The sequence below is a fragment of the Zootoca vivipara genome, chromosome 12 (assembly GCF_965207765.1).
Source record: "Zootoca vivipara chromosome 12, rZooViv2.hap1.1, whole genome shotgun sequence".
Classification (NCBI taxonomy): domain Eukaryota; kingdom Metazoa; phylum Chordata; class Lepidosauria; order Squamata; family Lacertidae; genus Zootoca; species Zootoca vivipara.
In genome coordinates this window covers 40,409,674-40,434,252 of record NC_142595.1, presented here as the reverse complement: position 1 = coordinate 40,434,252, position 24,579 = coordinate 40,409,674, and the positions used below count along the sequence as shown (strand labels likewise).

Here is a 24,579-nt window from a genome sequence, read left to right as displayed (position 1 = left end):
CACTGAAATATAGATCTCTTTGTTGTAATATATAGTAACCGACTCATGCTTGTATGCATGAAAGGGTTAACCTAAGCCCTGAGCTCAGGTCGCCAGTGGGTGGAGTTTAACAGGCTCCCAGCAGTACAGTGGTACCTCGGGTTACAGACGCTTCAGGTTACAGACTCCGCTGAACCAGAAATAGTACCTCAGGTTAAGAACTTTGCTTCAGGATGAAAACAGAAATCATGTGGCGGCAGTGCGGCGGCAGCGGGAAGCCCTATTAGCTAAAGTGGTACCTCAGGTTAAGAACAGTTTCAAGTGAAGAACAGACCTCCAGAACTAATTAAGTTCTTAACCTGAGGTACCAGTGTATTTGCATCCTCCCCACCCACCCACCCCTTTGTCAGTTTCTACTGTTGCCTCGAAAAAGGAACCATGTGGTTTTGGCTCCCAGCACAGCAAATGCTGCACGTGAATGAAATGCCTCTCTAAAAGGAGATTTTTACAGCCTGAATCTTTGCAAATGCAAAGATTGCATGATTCTTTTGTAAGGAAGCCAAGTTCTTTCTTTATTAATCATTTGGTACATTTTCTTCTTCATTCTACGAATAACAGATGGAGACTTGTTTGACGTAACGTTAGTAAAATCTACACTTGTTTGCAAAGCTTAGTGTGCGATTTATTCTAGCCTGACATGAAATAAAAGTTCTCTAATTACTTGTACGTGATTCTAGGGATTCATACCCTGCTCCTCATGTAGCAGCCTCCAAGGGTAGCCAAAATAAAAAATAAGCAATATAAAATAATTAATCATATACAAGCGGAACGGAGCAGGGAGAGAATGACCACCAAATAAAAATTAAAAAGGGATCTAAAATGGCTGGCAGAATAAAAAAGGGAGTCAAAAGGCATCAAGGTTGGCTTCCCTGGGGAAAGCGTTCCAGAGCCATAGAATAGGTCCTAACAAAAGTCGCCAAGTACCTGACCTCTGGACTGTGACATGTATCTTAGACACCATTTGGAGTGCTCAGGACATAAGACTCCATTCAGTGTTGCTGGGGGGGGGGTGGAGGGACAATGCTTGCATGGTAAAGGGGAAACTTGCAGTGCAATTGATTCACATAATTCAAGTATGGGGAACTGTTTTCAGCCCAAGGACTGGATGGAGAACTACCCAATGGTGTATGGGTCATTATACTGTAATGTCAGGTGACAGCATCAAAGGGGCTCATGGTCAGTGCTGATTGATCGTAATTTAAAATAGATTGTCAAATTCTATTCTTTTTCAGAGTTTAGGTAACTTTAGTAGAGAATGGTGTAGGATAGGATCATTGTATCTTAGCCACATCTCCCCACCCCCACCACCCTTCCAGCTTTAGTGGTGTTTAGGAACGATGACCCTCATCAAAGCCCCTTTAACCTCCTTGTTCCTGAGACTGTAGATCAAGGGGTTCAACATGGGGGTTATCACCCCATACAACATGCTCACCAGCCTGTCCTGATCTGAATGGTGGCTGGAGGAAGGCCTTAAGTAAGTGAAGAGGATTGTCCCATAGAAGAGGCACACCACCGTAAGATGGGAGGCGCAAGTGGAGAAGGCCTTGCGTTTCCCTTCAGAAGAACGGATCCGAAGGATGGTGGAGATGATGTGGATGTAGGAGACCAGCGTCACCAGAAAAGCCCCCACACCCAAAATCCCACCAACAATGAAGACAGCCATCTCAGCTGCATAGGTGGAAGCACATGATAAGGCCAAGACTGGAGGGATGTCACAATAATATTGATTGACTCTATTAGATTTACAATAAGGTAGAGTAAAGGTCATGACTGTGTGCAGCAAGGAGTGGAGGAACCCTGTGACCCATGTACCAGCAGCCATCTGAAGACACAGCTTCTTGCTCATGATGACCGTGTATCGCAGAGGGTTGCATATGGCCACATAGCGGTCATAAGCCATGGCAGCTAAGAGGAAGACCTCTGTCCCTGCCAAGGCTACCAGGAAGTAGAGCTGCAGCACACAGCCAACAAAGGAAATGGTATGTCTCTCCGACAAGAGGTTCTCCAGCATCTTGGGCACCGTAGCTGTGGGGCAGAAGATGTCCAGCAGGGAAAGGTTAGTCAGGAAGAAATACATGGGGTTGTGCAGGTGAGAGTCAGCTCCTATGGCAAGGAGAATGGTGCCATTCCCCACCAGGGTGACCAGGTAGATGAGCAAAAAGGCAGCAAAGAGGGAGAAGCGGACAGCTGGGAGATCAGAAAGGCCCATTAGGATAAATTCTGTCACCACGGTGATGTTCTCCATTTCTCCTCTGTGAGAGGAACTTTCCTGCAAGCATTTGAAAGCAAAAGTGTGAGATAGTAAGCATGTTGGAGGCTACAGGCATACACAAGTTAAGGCATTCTTTGCTTTTCAAGGTGTTAGGCATATAGCCTTTAGTCATGCTAAGCAGGAATAGAAGGTCCCTGCTTTAGAATTCTGAGAAACAAATATTAGTTCCTAGCGATCACATTCATACATAGAATCATAGAGTTGGAAGAGACCACAAGGGCCATCCAGTCCAACCCCCTGCCAAGCAGGAAACACCACCAAAGCATTCTTGACATATGCCTGTCAAGCCTCTGCTTAAACACCTCCAAAGGAGACGATTCCACCACACTCCTTGGTAGCAAATTCCACTGCCAAACAGCTCTTACTGTCAGGGAGTTCTTCCTAATGTTTAGGTGGAATCTTCTTTCTTGTAGTTTGAATCCATTGCTCCGTGTCCACTTCTCTGGAGCACCAGAAAACAACCTTTCTCCCTCCTCTATATGACATCCTTTCATATATTTGAACATGGCTATCATATCACCCCTTAACCTTCTCTTCTCCAGGCTAAACATACCCAGCTCCCTAAGCCGTTCCTCATAAGGCATCGTTTCCAGGCCTTTGACCATTTGGTTGCCCTCCTCTGGACACGTACCTGGACGTACCTGGACATGTACTTGGACACATACCCTGTAGCTGAATTTCTCAGAGACCAATGTTGGGCCCGTGTGAGAAACACAATGCTTAATTAGATGGTTCTTAGATCAGATCATCTGACAAAGTCATTTTTGGGTCCTTAAATTGCTGAGACTCGTCAGAGCTTCTTTGTACATTACATGTACGGTAAGTGGTGATATTGTCAATGGTGAGCACCCAGTGTGGAAGCTGGAACACGTGTACAGTACTGTAGCTACGGGGCTTGATGGAGGGTTGTTAACTAACTGAGGGTCTCATGGACGCTGCCACAATGCCACTCCACCTATCAGGGTAAGCAGATTTCCATGGGGTGGGAAGGGGAAGCAAGGGGAATGGCAAGGGGGTGATCAAGAAAAGTGAGAGGGGACAAAATCCCTAGCTGAGCAAATTTGTGCCTTCTTTTTACTGCAGGAGGACCAATCTGCATGCAGTAATATTGTCTCAGAAAATCCTGTCCACATCTGTCAGTTCATGTGAATGTCCTCCCTCATTCTATCTGGTGCCTCTCACTAGATGAAGACTTTGTGGCTTCACCCTCAGCCGGCTTTATTCATCCTCCCCTTCCCTCCCTTTGTTTTCTATTCAGCCTGATTAAAAGCTCTGAAAAGCTCATTACATTGTGGTTGTCTTGATAAAATATTGCCCTCATATGGATTTACAAATGTTTTTATACCACTCTCATCTAAACCATTTTTCTGTTCATCTGAGCATCCCTTCTAGATAGCGCTCCTTTCATTTTAAGGAAGAAATGTGCCAGTACTCACTATGAAGTTGTTACTGTAAATGCCACACTTTCAACATTGGGAGGGGGGAGGAAGGCCCCAGTACCCAGTACCCTTGAGTACCCCTAGAAAAGAGCACTGCTTCTAGAACATTCAATGTACCACTCTCATTCCATGTACACTTGCTTCAGTTTATGAGTCTCATTTCTTCGAACTTCAATAGAAACATCACTCTTCCCGTTTTCCCTAAGCCTTGATCTTTGTCACAAGGATAGCCCCATTAAGCTAGTATCTAATAATACTCACTGTCAATGACTGGCGTGTTTCCATTTCTCCAAACAGTCACTCTTAAGAATGCCTCTCATCTGCCTTGAGATCAAGGAAGGATTGTCTGTTCCTCCGGCAGCTCAAAACGCTCCTTTCAACCTCAACAGCAGCTCAAGGGAATAGAAGGCCTCAAAGCTCCTAAGCAATGTCAGGAAACATCTCTGCTCACCACCTATGGCCAATGTCAAGACCAAGAGTGATGGGTGATTTGCCACCACAATAAACTACAGTGCTGTGAATAATTCAAGATATCACTCCCTAGAGGTTAAGGAAATCAGGTCAATGTTTTATGTACTCCAGCTCACCAGAGTAAGGAACTGTTTTAGTCCAGTGTTTACACAAAGCTCAGAAGCTTTAGGGACGACCGTGTTTTCCCGAAAATAAGACACTGTCTTATATTTATTTTTCCTCAAGAAGACACACCATGGCTTATTTTCAGGGGATGTCTTAATTTTATTATGCGTCCAGCCTCGCCTCTTCCTTGGTGCCCTCCAGAACTGCGCCTATCACTATGTCTTATTTTCGGGGTATGGCTTATATTGCACAACTGCTTAGAAATCTTGCTACGGCTTATTTTATGGGTATGTCTTATTTTCGGGGAAACAGGGTAGGTCCTTTTTGGTGGGCTTTGCTCATACCTCATGCATACCCTCCAACACCTTGAAGACAAAATCCAGGATACCATCTTCCCAGACACCATCTTCCTGTTAGTTATCGCGAGACCACGGTGGCCATTTTTGTTACTGTGATCTTGTCACCAACCTCCAAGGTGACTTCCATTCCAAGATACTTGCAATGTGAGCAGTATTTAAAATGTTTTAAAAATGGGGTGGGTGAGTGGATCAGTTCTGAGTGACGCCAGCAGGGAACGGGAGCTAAGAAGATCTGGTTTGTTTCAGTTTTGCATATAGTTTGGTAGCAACGCTGCTAAGTAAAGTTTCCTCCTTATCTATTCACTGTGGATCATTTGTAATCTTGCGAATGCTACAGTGCCAGAGCAGGTCACACTTTTTCTGTGAGTGGAACGGAAATAGTAAGAGAGTTCAACCACGGAGCGGTCGCCCACGGGAGGTTGTGAACTCTCGTTCCTTGGAGGTTTTCAAGCAGATGTTGGGTGGCCATCTGTCATGGTGGATGCTTTAGCTGAGATTTCTGTATTGAAGGGGGTTGGACTAGATGACCCTCGGGGCACCTTCCAACCCTATAATTCCATGATTCTATACACTGGAGTGGTAAAAGGCAGGGGCATAGGAAGATAGGGGCAGTGGGGGTGGGCCGCCCCAAGCGGCGGGCTCCAAGGGGCGCCATTGCGGGCGCCCACCCTGGGAACGTGTGCCACGCCCCTCCGGGAGGCGTGCCATGCCCCCCGGAGGCACGCCACGGCCCTGGAACACGTGCCCAGGCCCTCCAGGAGGCACGCCCGCCCCTGGTGCCGGAGCATGAAACTCCGCCACTAGCATTGCATGAAACTCCGCCCTGACCATTAGGTCCAGTTGTGAACGACTCTGGGGTCGCGGCGCTCATCTCACTTTACTGGCCGAGGGAGCCGGCGTACAGCTTCCGGGTCATGTGGCCAGCATGACTAAGCCACTTCTGGTGAACCAGAGCAGCGCACAGAAATGCCATTTACCTTCCCGCCGGAGTGGTACCTATTTATCTACTTGCACTTTGACGTCCGTTAGAACTTCTAGGTTGGCAGGAGCAGGGACCAAGCAGCAGGAACTCAACCCATCGCAGGGATTCGAACCGCCGACCTTCTGATTGGCAAGCCCTAGGCTCTGTGGTTTAGACCACAGTGCCACCCGCGTCCCACACTGGAGTGGGGAAGTGATTAAAAACTATAGTAATTTACATCAGAAAACTTGTGTGCAACTCGCATTTTCTGGGGTTGGAAATGGAGTGGGTTTTCCCCGCTAGAAGTTGAAAAGTGATAAATGAAGAGGGGAAAGTTGAAGAGACGTTCATGTTCACAGATCAGAAGTAAGAAACACAACTATATATAAAAAAAAACAGTGGTGTGGCAGATTTTATTGAAAGTGAAACTGGATTACACAACACATCTCAACATGTTAGAACAAAAGTCCAAACAGATAATTAATAGTGGCATCTATTTATGTTTGTCATTCCGCTAACATTTCAGTGTGAAGAATTAAGATTACATATATGATTTCATGTTTCTATGATTTATTTACTTCATTTTTATGGCACCCTTCAATCTTAAGGCAATTTACACAAAACCACACAGACACACTTTACCCCCACAATAATCCTGTGAGGTAAGTTGAATTGTGTGATTGGGTGAGTGGGGCTTTGAAAGTGGATTTTCCTGGACTTCATCTGAAACTCAAACTGTGATATCATGCTTGGATACAGCAGAGTTGGACGGTAGCCTGAGGGTCATCTAATTCAACACCCTCTCCTGTAATTCAGGAATCTCAAAGCATCCATGGCAATTTGTCACCCTGTTGTTGTTTAGTCGTTTAGTCATGTCTGACTTTTGTGACCCCATGGACCATAGCACGCCAGGCGCTCCTGTCTTCCACTGCCTCCTGCAGTTTGGTCAAACTCATGTTAGTAGCTTCGAGAATATTGTCCAACCATCTCATCCTCTGTCGTCCCTTCAGCCTCTCCTTTAAACACTCCAGTGAAGGAGGGTCCACCCCCCTCCACTGTTGAACAGCTCTTACCATCAGGAAGATCTTCTTGACAATTAGTTTGACAGTCCTGTCTTGTAATTTGAATCCATTTGTTTCAGTCCTACCATCTGGAGCAGGAGGAATCAATCTTCCTGCATCTTCCATGTGACAGCCCTTTAGATAATTAAAGATAGCTGTCATGTCTCCTCAGTCTTCTCTGGCTGAAGATAGGCTAAACATAGGAGACGGAGAGGATATCTATCTTCAAATATCTAAAGCACTGACAACATAGAAGATGGAGCAAACTCATGTCAGGTGACAACTTCAAAGCAGGTCATTGTCAGTTGATCACTCATAATTTAAAACAGATTAAATTCTGTTCTTCTTTTTCAGAGATTGGGTTAGTTTAGTAGATAATGATATTGTTGTTGTTGTTTAGTTGTTTAGTCATTTATTTCTCCCAAGAGCAAGTATCAGACACAAAGAGAAAAGTAGCAGAAAGCATGCCTCAACCCATCCTGAATATATTGGCCACAGTATCTGAGCAGCATTGGAGAAAGGGACTGCCAGATGGCGACACCTGTTTATAGACCCTATGGGCCAAACTGCATGTTACATCAATCACCTTAAAAGAAAAAACATGACCAACACCACCTCTTGTCCATTGAAAGGGAAAGCTTCTAGCAAGTGTCTTCCATATTTACCTGTATATGTTTCCTGAAAACGTCTCTTTGCTCTCAGGCTTATGGAAGCAATTAAGAAAAACATTTTCCATAATAGCTAGTAATCCTTTTTTAAAAAAATTGTGTGTATACAATTGCTATAAACTGCTTTGGGATGATGATGATGATGATGATGATGATGATGATGATGATGATGATGATGAAATAGCATCTTACATACCAGCATGTTGTTGTTTAGTCGTTTAGTCGTGTCCGACTCTTCGTGACCCCATGGACCATAGCACGGCAGGCACTCCTGTCTTCCACTGCCTCCCGCAGTTTGGTCAAACTCATGTTCGTAGCTTCGAGGACACTGTCCAACCATCTCATCCTCTGTCGTCCCCTTCTCCTTGTGTCCTCCATCTTTCCCGACATCAGGGTCTTTTCCAGAGAGTCTTCTCTCCTCATGAGGTGGCCAAAGTATTGCAGCCTCAGCTTCAGGATCTGTCCTTCCAGTGAGCACTCAGGGCTGATTTCCTTCAGAATGGATAGGTTTGATCTTCTTGCAGTCCATAGGACTCTCAAGAGTCTCCTCCAGCACCATAATTCAAAAGCATCAATTCTTCGGCGATCAGCCTTCTTTATGGTCCAGCTCTCATTTCCATACATCACTACTGGGAAAACCATAGTTTTACTATACGGACCTTTGTTGGCAAGGATATAGGATAGGATAATTGTATCTTAGCCATATATCTCACCCCCTTCCAACTTTATTGGCATTTATGAACGATGACCCTCATCAAAGCCCCTTTAACCTCCTTGTTCCTGAGACTGTAGATCAAGGGGTTCAACATGGGGGTTATCACCCCATACAACATGCTCACCAGCCTGTCCTGATCTGAATGGTGGCTGGAGGAAGGCCTTAAGTAAGTGAAGAAGATTGTCCCATAGAAGAGGCACACCACCGTAAGATGGGAGGCGCAAGTGGAGAAGGCCTTGCGTTTCCCTTCAGAAGAACGGATCCGAAGGATGGTGGAGATGATGTGGATGTAGGAGACTGATGTCACCAGAAAAGCCCCCACACCCAAAATCCCACCAACAATGAAGACAACCATCTCAGCTGCATAGGTGGAAGCACATGATAAGGCCAAGACTGGAGGGATGTCACAGTAGTATTGATTGACTCTATTAGATTTACAATAAGGTAGAGTGAAAGTCATGACTGTGTGCAGCAAGGAGTTGAGGAACCCTGTGACCCATGTACCAGCAGCCATCTGAAGACACAGCTTCTTGCTCATGATGACCGTGTATCGCAGAGGGTTGCATATGGCCACATAGCGGTCATAAGCCATGGCAGCTAAGAGGAAGACCTCCGTCCCTGCCAAGGCTACCAGGAAGTAGAGCTGCAGCACACAGCCAACAAAGGAAATGGTATTTTTCTCTGACAAGAGGTTCTCCAGCATCTTGGGCACTGTAGCTGTGGGGCAGAAGATGTCCAGCAGGGAAAGGTTAGTCAGGAAGAAATACATGGGGTTGTGCAGGTGAGAGTCAGCTCCTATGGCAAGAAGAATGGTGCCGTTCCCCACCAGGGTGACCAGGTAGATGAGCGAAAAGGCAGCAAAGAGGGAGAAGCGGACAGCTGGGAGATCAGAAAGGCCAATTAAGATGAATTCTGTCCCCACGGTGATGTTCTCCATCTTTCCTGCAAGTATTTGAAAGCAAAAATGTGAGATAATAAACATGTTGGAGGCTACAGGCATACACAAGTTAAGGCATTCTTTGCTTTCAAGGTGTTAGGCATTTAGCCTTTAGTCATACTAAGCAGGAATAGAAGGTCCCTGCCCAGACACTTTATAACTCTGAGAAGCAAAGATGACTTCCTAGTGATCACATTCATACCCTGTACCTGAATTTCACAGAGACCAATGTTTGGCCTGTGTGAGAAAACACAATGCTTAATTAGATGGTTCTTAGATCAGATCATCTGACAAAGTCATTTTTAGGTCCTTAAATTGCTGAGACCCGTCAGAACCTCTTTGTGCATTACATGTATTTTTTAATAATAATATTTATTCATTTTACAAGCAAAAACAAAGAAACAAACATAAAAACAAACAAACACAAATATTACTAATAAATTCATAATTTTTCTTGGACAGTGGTGTGTGACTCCCCCTAATCCCCTCCATCTGAATTTCATATCAAATCATCTTTGGCAGTTCCAGAATTCAATACCTCATCAAAATCTACCTGTAAAAAAGGATTCTTTAAACTTAAGCTATTATCTATATTTACACCGACAGCCTCTAACACTTTCACTAAAGGATATTGAATATTACAATATTTTCCAAGATATAACTTAAATTTCTTCCAATCTTCCTCCACCTCCTCTTCTTCCCGGTCGCGGAGTCTCCCAGTCAGTTCGGCAAGTTCCATAAAGTCTATCATCTTCATTTGTCAGTCATCTATAGTTGGTATGTCTTGACTCTTCCAATTCTTCGCAAGTAGTAGCCTCGCAGCAGTTGTGGCATGCAGAAAGAATGTAGTGTCCTTTTTGGGGATCATTGTGCATTACCTGTAAGTGGTGATATTGTCAATGGCCAACACCCGGTGTGGAAGCTGGAACACGTGTACTCAAGCTACAGGGCTTGGCAGGGAGTTGTTAACTAACTGCGGGGAACATGGAGACTGATAGTTTTATATACTCACTGCCAGATCCTCTTCCTCCTGGTCAACTGCTGGGTCATTATTTACAACTGGATTCACATTCTCTCTTGTGCGCCTGTCACCACATGAAGACTTTATTGTTCGACCATGAACCTGATTTATTTGTCCTATCCCTGCCGTTATTATTACCTGATGAAAAGTTCTGAAGAACTCAAAGGCCTCCACACCATTTCATTGCATTTTGGTTGGCCTGATCATAGTATTGCCCTTATATGGATTTTCACCTCATCTAAACCATATTTTTATTCAGCTGAGCATCCCTTCTACAACATTCTGTGTACGGCCCCCATTCCATGTACACCTGCCTTGATATATGAGTCTCATTTCGTCAAACTTATAAAATTACCAAACATATATCTTCCTCTCTTAAAAGGTAAAGGGACCCCTGACCATTAGGTCCAGTTGTGACCAACTCTGGGGTTGCGGCACTCATCTCGTGTTATTGGCCGAGGGAGCTGGCGTACAGCTTCCAGGTCATGTGGCCAGCATGACTAAGCCACTTCTGGCGAACCAGAGCAGCGCACGGAAACGCTGTTTACCTCCCCGCTGGAACTGTACCTATTTATCTACTTGCACTTTGACGTGCTTTCGAACTGCTAGGTTAAGCCTTTAAGCCACAAGGATGGCCCCTTTAAGCTTGTATCTTCTAATACTCACGGTCAATGATTTGTGCGTTTCCATTTCATCAAACAGTCACTCTTAAGAATGCCTCTCCATCTGCCTTGAGATCAAGGAAGGATTGCCTGTTCCTCCGACAGCTTCAACCTTCTCTTTTAAGTCTCGACGTGAGGAGCTCAAGGGAATAGCAGGCCCCAGAGCACACCAGCAGTGCCAGGAAGCACCTGTTTCCCTCCCATGACCAATGTCTTTTTTATGAAAACAGTTTTTATTAAATTTTTCAATTACAAACCAATTATATCATATCAATTATTCCAAATTATACAAATGCATATTAATTAAACCAAATATTATGCCAAATCATTAAAAAAATTGACTTCCCATGCTTCAAATTCTGGGGATTCTGGATAACGGTACCTGCTGCCATCCTAGTCCAAATTTCAAAATCTTATCATTATAGTCCATTATATTCCCGATCTTTTCCAACAGTTCTTTCTTGTTTTAATCTTCCTCTTTATCACAGCTTCTGAGATAAATATCAAACAAGATTAAACACAAAGACACTTTTCCTGTGTGGATTTTTTGTCCAGACCAGTCCAGCCTCCCCATAAATCCTTATTTTGCAAACTGGAATGTTTCCCCAGCTGCTCCGACATTCAAACAGGAGCAGGCGCCATCTTGCAGATCTCAAATGTTGTATTCCGGCTTCTGCTCCATAAATCCACCATTTGCAGGGTCACAGTTTTTCCAGACGGAGATCAGCCCAAAACAAATATTAACGATCTTCTCATAACAAATTTATGGCTCCCCCGCCCTTTAACTGCTCCTCTGCCTCCTTCCACGGCTCTTATCTTGTTCGAATTTAAAGTGTGTCAGAGATCGTGAATCCACTTGGGGAGCCTTTGCTCTTACAGACTTAACAAAATAACTTCCAGAAACATACAAAATCACAATCCTCTATTATATAAACTCCAATATCCACACAGTTTGTTTCCTAACTTCTCGTTTGTTCTAAAGTCTACGGACCGTCCGTCAAAGGAAGGTGGTGAGTACATCTTGAAAAAAGAAAAAGAAAAATTCACTTCCCTTTTTGTTCAGTCCCTCTTATCACTCAGCAGCTGGAATTTCTGGCAGTATCTTCTCCCCCGTCTTTTGAAGCATGTCCATAAATTTAAATCCAATTATTCCTCTTAAATTATGGAGATCGCGCTCGAACAGGGTGGCCTCCAAGAGTTCCAGCCCCCATGGGTGCTTGGCCCAGGGCCCCTACCCCTCGAAAGATTGGGGTGGGTTAAGGGGCATCTGCGGGCCTGCGGCCCCTCCCGTCATCCCAGGAGGGTGGGGAGGCTGCTTTACTCCCCTAGCAGCCGCCAGATTCCCCCATGGGGGTCGGAGAGATGGTAAAGGTCAGCCATTCTCCCGACGAGCGAAACCGGAAGTCCTCCCATGACCAATGTCAAGACAAAGTGATAGGTGATTTTCCAGCACCCATAAGCTCCAGTCCTGTGAATAATTGTCCAACTCTACACTTCCATTATTATGACTTTTTGAATACATGACTCCCTAGAATGTCAAGGAAGTCCAGCCCATGTTTTATGTGCTCCATTTCACCAGAGGATGGAACGGATTTTCTCCAGGTTTTACACAAAACCCAGGAGAATAGCAGCCAGGCAGGAGCTGTGACTATGCTTAAGTGGCCTTAGCTTTCAATGGCGAAAGAACAAATTCCATGTAACAGAAAATAAGTGGGGCCTGAGTAGAGAGGTCAGTTTCTGAACCTCCTGCCTAGAATCCCTTAGTCATGTGGGGGTGGCAACAGTATTCAATGGGGTAGTATTCAACGGGGGTAGGCACTTTCTATATGCTCAGAGCCACCTTCTTTCTCCCATCCCAGCATAAGTCACGGCTGAGTCCAGGGACTAAGGGCAAGCATGAAGACTCAACCCGAGGAAGCTGGCCCCATGTGTTTGAAGACTGTCCATAAAAATGTCTATAACTGATGGTACTCAGCGACCTCCAGGATGATGCCCAAGCCCCATAGTGATCCTAAAACCACAGGGAGATTGTGGTGCCTGCAAATATTGATATTGAAATTTAACTATAGCCGTACACACTTCTCTCCTCCAAAAATGGGACCATGTAATTCTTTCTTACTCCTTAATGAGTCCCAAAGAGCATTGTTAACATTTATCTCTGCGTGCATGGTGATGTAAAAATAATGCCACCAAGAGTAATAAGATGTCATCCAAAGTGTATGGATTTGAAGTCCCCAGGACTCTCATAGGGATTAGCACACATAAGGCCAATTTGGAAGGCGCTATGCACCATCCCTAGTGCTTCCTGCTCAATTATGTGGTTACCCGGGGGGGAGGGGCTCTACCATGTCAGATTTCAACTCTAGAAGGAACTCTCCTCTATAGAAGACAATTTCCTCCATATAGAAAAGTAGATGCCAAGGGAGAACAGATGTTTTGTCTTCCATCTGAAATGGCAGGAATCGGACGCTCGCTCGTTCTCCCACCTGTGATAAAAGAAGGATAAATTCCAGTGATGTGGATTTAAAACTTGGCCCAAATTAGGTCTGAAATACCAGGGGATTGTTTGTTTCGTTTATTTAGAAAAGCGTTTATATACAATGGTTCCTCGGTTTAAGTACACAATTGGTTCCGGAAGTCTGTACTTAACCTGAAGCGTACTTAACCTGAAGCGAACTTTCCCATTGAAAGTAATGCAAAGTGGATTAATCCGTTCCAGGCGGGTCTGCGGAGTACTTAAACTGAAAGTACTCAAACCGAAGCGTACTTAAACCGAGGTGCGACTGTATTGTACAACGTAACATGGCTGTGTATAACAATGTATACGATAAAATCTAAAACATCATAAAAGCAAGAAATAATTCTCATTAGAGTGACTGCATTAAACAGTTACGCAGGCCTGTCGACATTAAAAAAAAAGTGTTGCCAGAGTTAGTGGATATTGAATGCTTTATTAATTATCCCTGCTACCGACGTGTGTTTTCCACAGGAGTTTTAGAAATCGTTGTATGGAGGGAATCAGTTCTGAGTGACACCCGCAGGGAAAGGGAGCTAAGAGCATCCTGCTAGTTTCAGATTGTCATGCTGTTTGGCAGTAGCACACTGCTTTGTGAAGTTTCCTCCTCCTAATCTACTCTCTGTGGATCATTTGTCATCTTGCAAATACTTGTTTTTCAGTGTGTGGAGTGGACATGCAATATACCAGAGTGGGGAGGTGATATTTGAAAACGCTGGTAATTTGCATAGAAAGACTTGTGTGAAACTTGCATTTCTTGGGTTTGAAAATGAAGTGAGTGGGTTTCCCCTCTAGATGCTGAAAAGTGGTTAATGAAGAGTGGAAACTTGAAGAGGCATTCATGTTCATAGAAGTAAGAAACACTACTACTGTATTAAAAAAACCCACAATGGTGTGACAAGAGTTTATTGACAGTGAGACTGGATTACACAACACATCCCCAACTCACAACAGTATGTTAACATTATGTTAAGATTGCATTTAACTGTATAGGGGGGGATATATAACAGCATTGGATATCGTAACCTAGGCATATATTATGTCCATAGATTGTGAATGTCCTGTCATTGAGACCTCCTGGGGTACATTCCATAGTATTTTCACCAAAATTAGGGGATATTGTATCCATTCCAATCCTAAAATGCTCCTTCTGGGATATCTAAAAATTCACTCCATGGAAGTTCTATTGAACCCATTAGCAACAGCTAAAGAAATACAGCAGAACAAAAACAAAAACCACATTGCCACCCGCGTCCCACACTGGAGTCGGGAAGTGATTAAAAACTATAGTAATTTACATCAGAAAACTTGTGTGCAACTTGCATTTTCTGGGGTTGGAAATGGAGTGGGTTTTCCCCCCTAGAAGTGGAAAAGTGATAAATGGAGAGGGGAAAGTTGAAGAGACAGATGTTCACAGATCAGAAGTAAGAAACACAACTACCGTGTTTCTCCAAAAATAAGACACCGTCTTATATTTATTTTTCCTCAAAAACCTACAAGGTTAAACTGCCTATCACTATGGCTTATTTTCGGGGTATGGCTTATTTTCAGGGTGTGGCTTATTTTCGGGGTATGGCTTATTTTTTTGGAGAAACACGGTATTAAAAAAACCAGTGGTGTGGCAGATTTTATTGAGAGTGAAACTGGATTACACAACACATCTCAACATGTTAGAACAAAAGTCCAAACAGGTAATTAATAGTGGCATCTATTTATGCTTGTCATTCCGCTAACATTTCAGTGTGAAGAAATAACATTACATATATGATTCCATGTTTCTATGATTTATTTACTTCATTTTTATTGCACTCTTCAATCTTAAGGCAATTTACACAAAACCACACAGACACACTTTACCCCCACAATAATCCTGTGAGGTAAGTTGAATTGTGTGATTGGCTGAGTGGGGACTTTGAAAGTGGATTTTCCTGGACCTCATCTGAAACTCAAACTGTGATATCATGCTTAGATATAGCAGGGTTGGACAGTAGCCTGAGGGTCATCTAATTCAGCACCCTCCCCGGTAATTCAGGAATCTCAAAGCATCCATGGCACATGGTCACCCTGTGTCAGGAGTATGGGCAGGAGTCAGGCACCGGGGCCTGTAGTGCTTTGCAGGACTGGGGCCTGCCTCAGCTTGTGCTGGAGAAGCAAGGAGTGGCCACACAGGTGAAGACCTCAGCTTGTGCTGGAGAGGCAAGGAGTGGCCGCACAGGTGAGGCCACTTGATACCTCACTGCACCTGGTGGCAGGAGCTGGGAGGGATAAAAGCTCAGCATTTCCCTTCAGCTCTTTGCCACAGCAACGCTATCCCTGCCTGGTTGCCTCTGGCCTCTTGCTCCTTGGACCCTCGCCTTGCCGACGCCTTGATCCTCGACCCTTGGACCCTTGCCTTGCCGACTCCTTGCTCCTTGACCCTGCGACTGCCTGCTGCTGGACCCTCAGCCCTGACCTGTTCCTGCTTCTACATCACCATCTTGCCTCTGGTCCTGACGTCCTCAGTCAGGGCTTCACTCGCCCACCGACCGGACCGTGACACCCTGTTGTTCTTTAGTCACTTAATCATGTCTGACTTTTGTGACCCCATGGACCAGAGCACGCCAGACACTCCTGTCTTCCACTGCCTCCTGCACTTTGGTCAAACTCATGTTAGTAGCTTCGAGAATATTGTCCAACCATCTCATCCTCTGTCGTCCCTTCAGCCTCTCCTTTAAACACTCCAGTGAAGGAGTGTCCACCCCCCTCCACTGTTGAACAGCTCTTACCATCAGGAAGATCTTCTTGACAATTAGTTTGACAGTCCTATCTTGTAATTTGAATCCATTTGTTTCGGTCCTACCATCTGGAGCAGGAGGAATCAATCTTCCTGCATCTTCCATGTGACTGCCCTTCAGATAAATAAAATATAGCTATCATGTCTCCTCAGTCTTCTCTTTTCCAGGCTAAACATAGGAGATGGAGAGGATATCTTCAAATATCTAAAGGGCTGACAACATAGAAGATGGAGCAGGTACAACTTCAAAGCAGGTCATTGTCAGTTGATCAATCATAATTTGAAACAGATTAAATTCTGTTCTTCTTTTTCAGAGATTGGGTTATTTTAGTAGGTAATCATATAGGATAGGATAATTGTATCTTAGCCATATATTTTCCCCACCCCCTTCCAACTTTATTGGCGTTTATGAACAATAGGTAAAGGGGCCCCTGACCATCAGGTCCAGTCGTGTCCGACTCTGGGGTTGCAGCGCTCATCTCGCTCTATAGGCCGAGGGAGCCGGCGTTTGCCCGCAGACAGCTTCCGGGTCATGTGGCCAGCATGACAAAGCTGCTTCTGGCAAACCAGAGCAGTGCATGGAAACGCCGTTTACCTTCCTGACGGAGCAGTCCCTATTTATCTACTTGCACTTTGATGTGCTTTCAAACTGCTAGGTGGGCAGGAGTTGGGACCGAGCAACAGGAGCTCACCCCATCACAGGGATTCGAACCGCCGACCTTCTGATCAGCAAGCCCTAGACTCTGTGGTTTAACCCACAGCACCACCTGGGTCGCAAAATAGTTTGTGTTCGGGCTCGTCTGGGATTTGAACCCGGGACCTCTCACACCCAAAGCGAGAATCATACCCCTAGACCATGCATAGGCAACCTTGTCTCTCCAGATGTTTTGGAACTACAACTCCCATGATTCCTAGCTAACAGGGCCGGTGGTCAGGGATCATGGGAGTTGTAGTTCCAAAACATCTGGAGAGCCAAGGTTGCCTATGCCTGTCTTAGACCAACGAGCCGGCTATGAACAATGACCCTCCTCAAAGCCCCTTTAACCTCCTTGTTCCTGAGGCTGTAGATCAAGGGGTTCAACATGGGGGTTATCACCCCATACAACATGCTCACCAGCCTGTCCTGATCTGGATGGTGGCTGGAGGAAGGCCTTATGTAAGTGAAGATGGTCGTCCCATAGAAGAGGCACACCACCGTAAGATGGGAGGCGCAAGTGGAGAAGGCCTTGCGCTTCCCCTCGGAAGAACGGATCCGAAGGATGGTGGAGATGATGTAGATGTAGGAGACCAGCGTCACCAGAAAAGCCCCCACACCAAAAATCCCACCAACAATGAGTACAACCATCTCAGCTGCATAGGAGGAAGCACATGATAAGGCCAAGACTGGAGGGATGTCACAATAATATTGATTGACCCTGTTCAATTTGCAATAAGGTAGAGTAAAGGTCATGACTGTGTGCAGCAAGGAGTTGAGGAACCCTGTGAGCCATGTACCAGCAGCCATCTGAAGACAAAGCTTCTTGCTCATGACGACCGTGTATCGCAGAGGGTTGCATATGGCCACATAGCGGTCATAAGCCATGGCAGCTAAGAGGAAGACCTCTGTCCCTGCCAAGGCTACCAGGAAGTAGAGCTGCAGCACACAACCAACAAAGGAAATGGTATTTCTCTCTGACAAGAGGTTCTCCAGCATCTTGGGTACCGTAGCTGTGGGGCAGAAGATGTCCAGCAGGGAAAGGTTAGTCAGGAAGAAATACATGGGGTTGTGCAAGTGGGAGTCAGCTCCTATGGCAAGAAGAATGGTGCCATTCCCCACCAGGGTGACCAGGTAAATGAGCAAAAAGGCAGCAAAGAGGGAGAAGCGGACAGCTGGGAGATCAGAAAGGCCCATTAGGATGAATTCTGTCACCACGGTGATGTTCTCCATTTCTCCTCTGTGAGAGGAACTTTCCTGCAAGCATTTGAAAGCAAAAATGTGAGATAATAAACATGTTGGAGGCTACAGGCATACACAAGTTAAGGCATTCTTTGCTTTCAAGGTGTTAGGCATATAGCCTTTAGTCATGCTAAGCAGGAATAGAAGGTCCCTGCCCAGACACTTTATAACTCTGAGAAGCAAAGATTACTTCCTCGTGATCACATTCATACCCTGTACCTGAATTTCTCAGAGACCAATGTTTGGCCTGTGTGAGAAACACAATGCTTAATAAGATGGTTCTTAGATCAAATCATCTGACAAAGTTATTTTTAGATCTTTAAATTACTGAGACCCGTCAGAACCTCTTTGTGCATCACATATAAGTGGTGATATTGTCAATGGCCAACACCCGGTGTGGAAGCTGGAACACGTGTACTGAAGCTACAGGGCTTGACAGGGAGTTGTTAATTAACTGCGGGGAACATGGAGACTGATAGTTTTATATACTCACTGCCAGATCCTCTTCCTCCTGGTCAACTGCTGGGTCATTATTTACAACTGGATTCACATTCTCTCTTGTGCGCCTGTCACCACATGAAGACTTTATTGTTCGACCATGAACCTGATTTATTTGTCCTATCCCTGCTGTTGTTATTACCTGATGAAAAGCTCTGAAGAACTCAAAGGCCTCCACACCATTTCATGACATTTTGGTTGGCCTGATCGTAGTATTGCCCTTATATGGATTTTCATCTCATCTAAACCATATTTTTATTCATCTGAGCATCCCTTCTACAACATTCTGTGTACGGCCCCCATTACATGTATACCTGCCTTGATATCATAGCTGCCAAGTTATCCCTTTTTTTAAGGGATTTTCCATTATGCTGAATAGGCTTCCTCGCGAGAAAAGGGAAAACTTGGCAGCTATGCTTGATATACGAGTCTCATTTCGTCAAACTTATAAAATTACCAAACATATCTTTTCCTGTCTTAAAAGGTAAAGGGACCCCTGACCATTAGGTCCAGTTGTGACCGACTCTGGGGTTGCAGCACTCATCTCGCCTTATTGGCTGAGGGAGCCGGCGTACAGCTTCCAGGTCATGTGGCCAGCATGACAAAGCCACTTCTGGCAAACCAGAGCAGCACACGGAAATGCCGTTTACCTTCCCACTGTAGCGGTACCTATTCATCTACTTGCAATTTGACGTGCTTTCAAACTGCTAGGTTAAGCCTTTAAACCACAAGGATGGCCCCTTTAAGCTTGTATCTTCTAATACTCACGGTCAATGATTTGTGCGTTTCCATTTCGTCAAACAGTCACTCTTAAGAATGCCTCTCCATCTGCCTTGAGATCAAGGAAGGATTGCCTGTTCCTCCGACAGCTCAGCCTTCTCTTTTAAGTATCGACATGAGGAGCTCAAGGGAATAGCAGGCCTCAGAGCACACCAGCAGTGCCAGGAAGCACCTGTTTGCCTCCCATGACCATTGCCAATGTCAAGACAAAGTGATGGGTGATTTTCCAGCACCCTTAAGCTCCAGTCCTGTGAATAATTGTCCAACTCTACATTTCCATTATTATGATTTTTTGAATACATGACTCCCTAGAATGTTAAGGAAGTCCAGCCCATGTTTTATGTGCTCCATTTCACCAGAGGATGGAACAGATCTTCTCCAGGTTTTACACAAAACTCAGGAAAATAGCAGCCAGGCAGGAACTGTGACTTTGCTTAAGTGTCCTTAGCTTTCAATGGCGAAGGAACAAATTCCATGAAACAGAAAATAAGTGGGGCCTGAGTAGAGAGATCAGTTTCTGAACCTCCTGCCTAGAATCCCTTAGTCATGTGGGGGTGGCAGCAGTATTCAATGGGGTAGTATTCAACAGGGTTAGGCACTTTGTATATGCTCAGAGCCACTTTCTTTCTCACATCCCAGAATAAGTCACGGCTGAGTCCAGGCACTAAGAGCAAGCATGAAGACTCAAACCGAGCAAGCTGGCCCTATGTGTTTGAAGACTGTCCATAAAAATGTCTATAACTGATGGTACTCAGTGACCTCCAGGATGAAGCCCAAGCCCTATAGTGATCCTAAAACCACAGGGAGAATGTGGTGCCTGCAAATATTGATATTGAAATTTAACTATAGCCATACACACTTCTCTCCTCCGAAAATGGGACCATGCAATTCTTTCTTACTCCTTAATGAGTCCCAAAGAGCATTGTTAACATTTATGGTGCAGTCTCCATCTCATCTGCTACCACAGAGCTCCTTCCAGAAAGATAAATGCTCTGCATGCATGGTGATGTAAAAATAATGTCACCAAGAGTAATATGATGTCATCCGAAGTGTATGGATTTGAAGCCTCCAGGACTCTCACATAAGGCCAATTTGGAAGGTGCTATGCACCATCCCTAGTGCTTCCTGATCAATCATGTGGTTACCTTGGGGAGGGGAGCTCCACCATGCCAGATTTCAACTCTAGAAGGAACTTTCCTCTATAGAAGACAATTTCCTCCATATAGAAAAGTAGATGCCAAGGGAGAACAGCTGTTTTGTCTTCCATCTGAAATGGCAGGAATCATCCCTATAGGACTCGGACGCTCGCTCGCTCTCCCACCTGTGATAAAAAAATGATAATTTCCAGTGATGTGGATTTATAACTTGGCCCAAATTAGGTCTCAAATACCAGGGGATTGTTTGTTTTGTTTATTTAGAAAAGTGTTTATATACAGTGGTACCTCAGTTTAAGTACACAATTGGTTCTGGAAGTCTGTACAGTACTTAACCTGAAGCGTACTTAACCTGAAGCGAACTTTCCCATTGAAAGTAATGGAAAGTGGATTAATCCGTTCCAGGCGGGTCCGCGGAGTACTTAAACTGAAAGTACTCAAACCGAAGCGTACTTAAACCGAGGTATGACTGTATTGTACAACGTAACATGGCTGTGTACAAAAATGTATACGATAAAACCTAAACCTTAATAAAAGCAAGAAATAATTCTCATTAGAGTGACTGCATTAAACAGTTACGCAGGCCTGTCTACATTAAAAAAAATAGTGTTGCCAGAGCTAGTGGATATTGAATGCTTTATTAATTATCCCTGCTACCGACGTGTGTTTTCCACAGGAGTTTTAGAAATCGTTGTATGGAGGGAATCATACCAGCAGGGAAAGGGAGATAAGAGCATCTTGCTAGTTTCAGATTGTCATGCTGTTTGGCAGTAGCACACTGCTTTGTGAAGTTTCCTCCTCCTAATCTACTCTCTGTGGATCATTTGTCATCTTGCAAATACTTGTTTTTCAGTGTGTGGAGTGGACATGCAATATACCAGAGTGGGGAGGTGATATTTGAAAACTCTGGTAATTTCCATAGAAAGACTTGTGTGAAACTTGCATTTCTTGGGTTTGAAAATGAAGTGAGTTTGAAAATGAAAATGAAGTGAGTGGGTTTCCCCTCTAGATGCTGAAAAGTGGTTAATGAAGAGTGGAAACTTGAAGAGGCATTCATGTTCATAGAAGTAAGAAACACATTCTTTTTAAAAAAAAAAAACAACCACAATGGTGTGACAAGAGTTTATTGACAGTGATACTGGATTAAACAACACATCTCTCTACATGTTAGAAGAAAAGCCCAAACAGATAATTGATAGTGGAATCTATATAAGCATTTTTACTCCACCTCAAGGTATGTACAAAACAAAACACACACACACACACATGCTTAGGGCCCATTAACTCACCAAGAAATTTGTCTGGCTCCTTCAAAAATGGTATCCCACCCCCACCCCACCCCAAACTCACAACAGTATGTTAACATTATGTTAAGATTGCATTTAACTGTAGAGGGGGGGATATGTAGCAGCACTGGATACCGTAACCTAGGCATATACCATATTATGTACATAAATTGTGAATGTCCTGTCATTCAGACGTTCTGGGGTACAATCCATCGTATTTTCACCAAAATTATGGGATATTGTATCCATCTCAACCCTAAGATGCTCCTTCTGGGATATCTAAAAATTCACTCCATGAAAGTTCTATTGAACCTATTAGCAACAGCCAAATAAATACAGGGAGGGGGACCCTACTACATCAGGGTAGCCAATGTGATGCCCGCCACATGGTTTTGGACTACAACTCCCATCAGTCCCACTCAGCCTGGCCAGTGGTAGAGGATGATGGGAATTGGAGTCCAAAACATCTGGAGCGGACAGCAACAAGTTGATTATCCCTGCACTGTGCTTATATTTTAATTAATATGACCTAAAGACAGGAGTGCCTGCCGTGCTCTGGTCCATGGGGTCACGAAGAGTCGGACACGACTAAACGACTAAACAACAACAACAACAAAGAACTGTTTATGATAGCCTAACATATAAAATTTTAAATGATCTATTTAGATGTAAGTTAAAGTTTTATTTAACTTCAAGGGGGTATAACAAACAAACAAAAGATAGGTGCAAAAAGAATCAGGAGATATTGTATATGTTATCTGCACTTAATTACCATTGAAATAAATGAGAATTAGTTGCAGCTACTTCTGGCTGCAATCTTAACCTTAAAGGTAAAGGTAAAGGTACCCCTGACCATTAGGTCCAGTCACGGATGACTCTGAAGTTGCGGCACTCATCTTGCTCTATAGGCTGAGGGAGCCAGCGTTTGTCTGCAGACAGCTTCCAGGTCATGTGGTCAACATGACTAAGCCACTTCTGGTGAACCAGAGCAGCGCACGGAAACGCCATTTACCTTCCCACCGGAGCAGTACCTATTTATGTACTTGCACTTTGATGTGCTTTCGAACTGCTAGGTTAGCAGGAGCTGGGACCGAACAACGGGAGCTCACCCTGTCGCAGGGATTCAAACCGCCAACCTTACGATCGGCAAGCCCTAGGCTCAATGGTTTAACCCACAGCGCCACCCACGTTAATAAATGAGAATTAATTGCAGCTACTTCTGGCTGCAATCTTAACCTTACTTCACTGCTAGTAATCCCTGCTGAAGTCAATGGAGTTTTCTTCTGATGACTGTTTGTCTGGATAAAATAAAAGATTCTTGTGTGGTCCCACTTATTGTTGTTGTTCTTAATATACTGAGTACATGAGCAAAAGAAAGAAAGAGGATCCCACCCCAAGTTACTTACAATATACATTTTGACAGCGAGTGAGAAATCAGGTAAAAGAGAGGAGGGAAAATCAGTTACAAAAGGAGGAGTGCGAGCAAGAAAAAAACATGTATATTTAGGTTTTCGTTTCAGATGAGGAGTGAGAGTTTAAGCAAAAGTTTTCAGGGAGCAGATGGCTTTGAAGGGGTATTTACAAATGCTGCTTTTCCTTGGTTCAGAATCAGGGTTACATGGGTGCCCATTTCATATTGTTGAGAAATAGACTACATAGCTAAGCCACCCTTTCCCTTCCCAACTTCAATAGCGTTTATGAGCAATTACTCTTTCCAAGGCCCCTTTCACCTCCTTGTTCCTGAGGCTGTAGATCAAGGGGTTCAACATTGGGGTTATGACCCCATACAACATGCTCACCATCCTGTCCTGATCTGGATGGTGGCTGGAGGTAGGCCTTGCATAAGTGAAGATGGTTGTCCCATAAAAGAGGCACACCACAATTAGATGGGAGGCACAAGTGGAAAATGCCTTGCGCTTCCCCTCGGCAGAACGGATCCTAAGGATGGTGGAGATGATGTAGATGTAGGAGACCAGCGTCACCATAAAAGCCCCCACACCAAAGATGCCACCAAAAATAAGTACAACCATCTCAGCTGCATAAGTAGAAGCACATGATAAGGCCAAGACTGGAGGGATGTCACAATAATATTGATTGACCCTGTTCAATTTGCAATAAGGTAGAGTAAAGGTCATCACTGTGTGCAGCAAGGAGTTGAGGAACCCTGTGACCCATGTACCAGCAGCCATCTGAAGACAAAGCTTCTTGCTCATGACGACCGTGTATCGCAGAGGGTTGCATATGGCCACATAGCGGTCATAAGCCATGACAGCTAAGAGGAAGACCTCCGTCCCTGCCAAGGCTACCAGGAAGTAGAGCTGCAGCACACAGCCAACAAAGGAAATGGTATGTCTCTCTGACAAGAGGTTCTCCAGCATCTTGGGCACCGTAGCTGTGGGGCAGAAGATGTCCAGCAGGGAAAGGTTAGTCAGGAAGAAATACATGGGGTTGTGCAGGTGAGAGTCAGCTCCTATGGCAAGAAGAATGGTGCCGTTCCCCACCAGGGTGACCAGGTAGATGAGAAAAAAGGCAGCAAAGAGGGAGAAGCGGACAGCTGGGAGATCAGAAAGTCCGGTGAGGATAAATTCTGTCACTAGGGTGCCATTCTCCATATCTCTGCTCAGAGATAAGGTATCCTGCAAGATGTGGAAAGCATCAGAGATATATTAAGAATGTTGAAGTCTGCACTCATAGATAATTGAAGGCCGCCTTTGCTTGTAAAGGTATTTGACAAATAGTTTTAAGGGTATTTGACTAGGTAAGAATGGAACATCCTTGTTCAGAAGCTTAGTGCCTCTCTTACCAGCTACTGAGTCTCCCTATCACCTTCAAGCACAACTTCTGAAATTGGAGAACTCTTGTGTTTCAAACACAATGCTCAATTAGCAGGATCTTTCCTCTAACTCAGCAGGGTAATTCTTAGGTTC

At 44.5% G+C, this 24,579-nt stretch overlaps 4 protein-coding genes across 4 annotated transcripts; all 4 read right to left on the bottom strand.

Moving 5' to 3' along the window:
* Positions 1 to 1,357: 1,357 nt before the first annotated feature.
* On the bottom strand, positions 1,358 to 2,284 carry LOC118094771 (olfactory receptor 5V1-like). Its single transcript, XM_035135428.2, has one exon. The coding sequence runs from the start codon at positions 2,282 to 2,284 to the stop codon at positions 1,358 to 1,360; it is 927 nt and encodes a 308-aa protein (XP_034991319.2).
* A 5,816-nt stretch (positions 2,285 to 8,100) lies between these two features.
* On the bottom strand, positions 8,101 to 9,027 carry LOC118095542 (olfactory receptor 5V1-like). Its single transcript, XM_060282229.2, has one exon. It carries the CDS (start codon positions 9,025 to 9,027, stop codon positions 8,101 to 8,103), a length of 927 nt encoding a protein of 308 aa, XP_060138212.1.
* Positions 9,028 to 16,980: 7,953 nt separating this feature from the next.
* LOC118095538 (olfactory receptor 5V1-like) lies at positions 16,981 to 17,925 on the bottom strand. Its single transcript, XM_035136787.2, has one exon. It carries the CDS (start codon positions 17,923 to 17,925, stop codon positions 16,981 to 16,983), a length of 945 nt encoding a protein of 314 aa, XP_034992678.2.
* A 5,412-nt stretch (positions 17,926 to 23,337) lies between these two features.
* On the bottom strand, positions 23,338 to 24,276 carry LOC118094890 (olfactory receptor 5V1-like). Its single transcript, XM_035135632.2, has one exon. It carries the CDS (start codon positions 24,262 to 24,264, stop codon positions 23,338 to 23,340), a length of 927 nt encoding a protein of 308 aa, XP_034991523.2. The 5' UTR covers positions 24,265 to 24,276.
* Positions 24,277 to 24,579: the final 303 nt, after the last annotated feature.

Coding starts and splice junctions, on each gene's coding strand:
- LOC118094771 (XM_035135428.2), bottom strand. CDS start 2,284: ATGGAGAACATCACCGTGGTGACAGAATTTATCCTAATGGGCCTTTCT.
- LOC118095542 (XM_060282229.2), bottom strand. CDS start 9,027: ATGGAGAACATCACCGTGGGGACAGAATTCATCTTAATTGGCCTTTCT.
- LOC118094890 (XM_035135632.2), bottom strand. CDS start 24,264: ATGGAGAATGGCACCCTAGTGACAGAATTTATCCTCACCGGACTTTCT.
- LOC118095538 (XM_035136787.2), bottom strand. CDS start 17,925: ATGGAGAACATCACCGTGGTGACAGAATTCATCCTAATGGGCCTTTCT.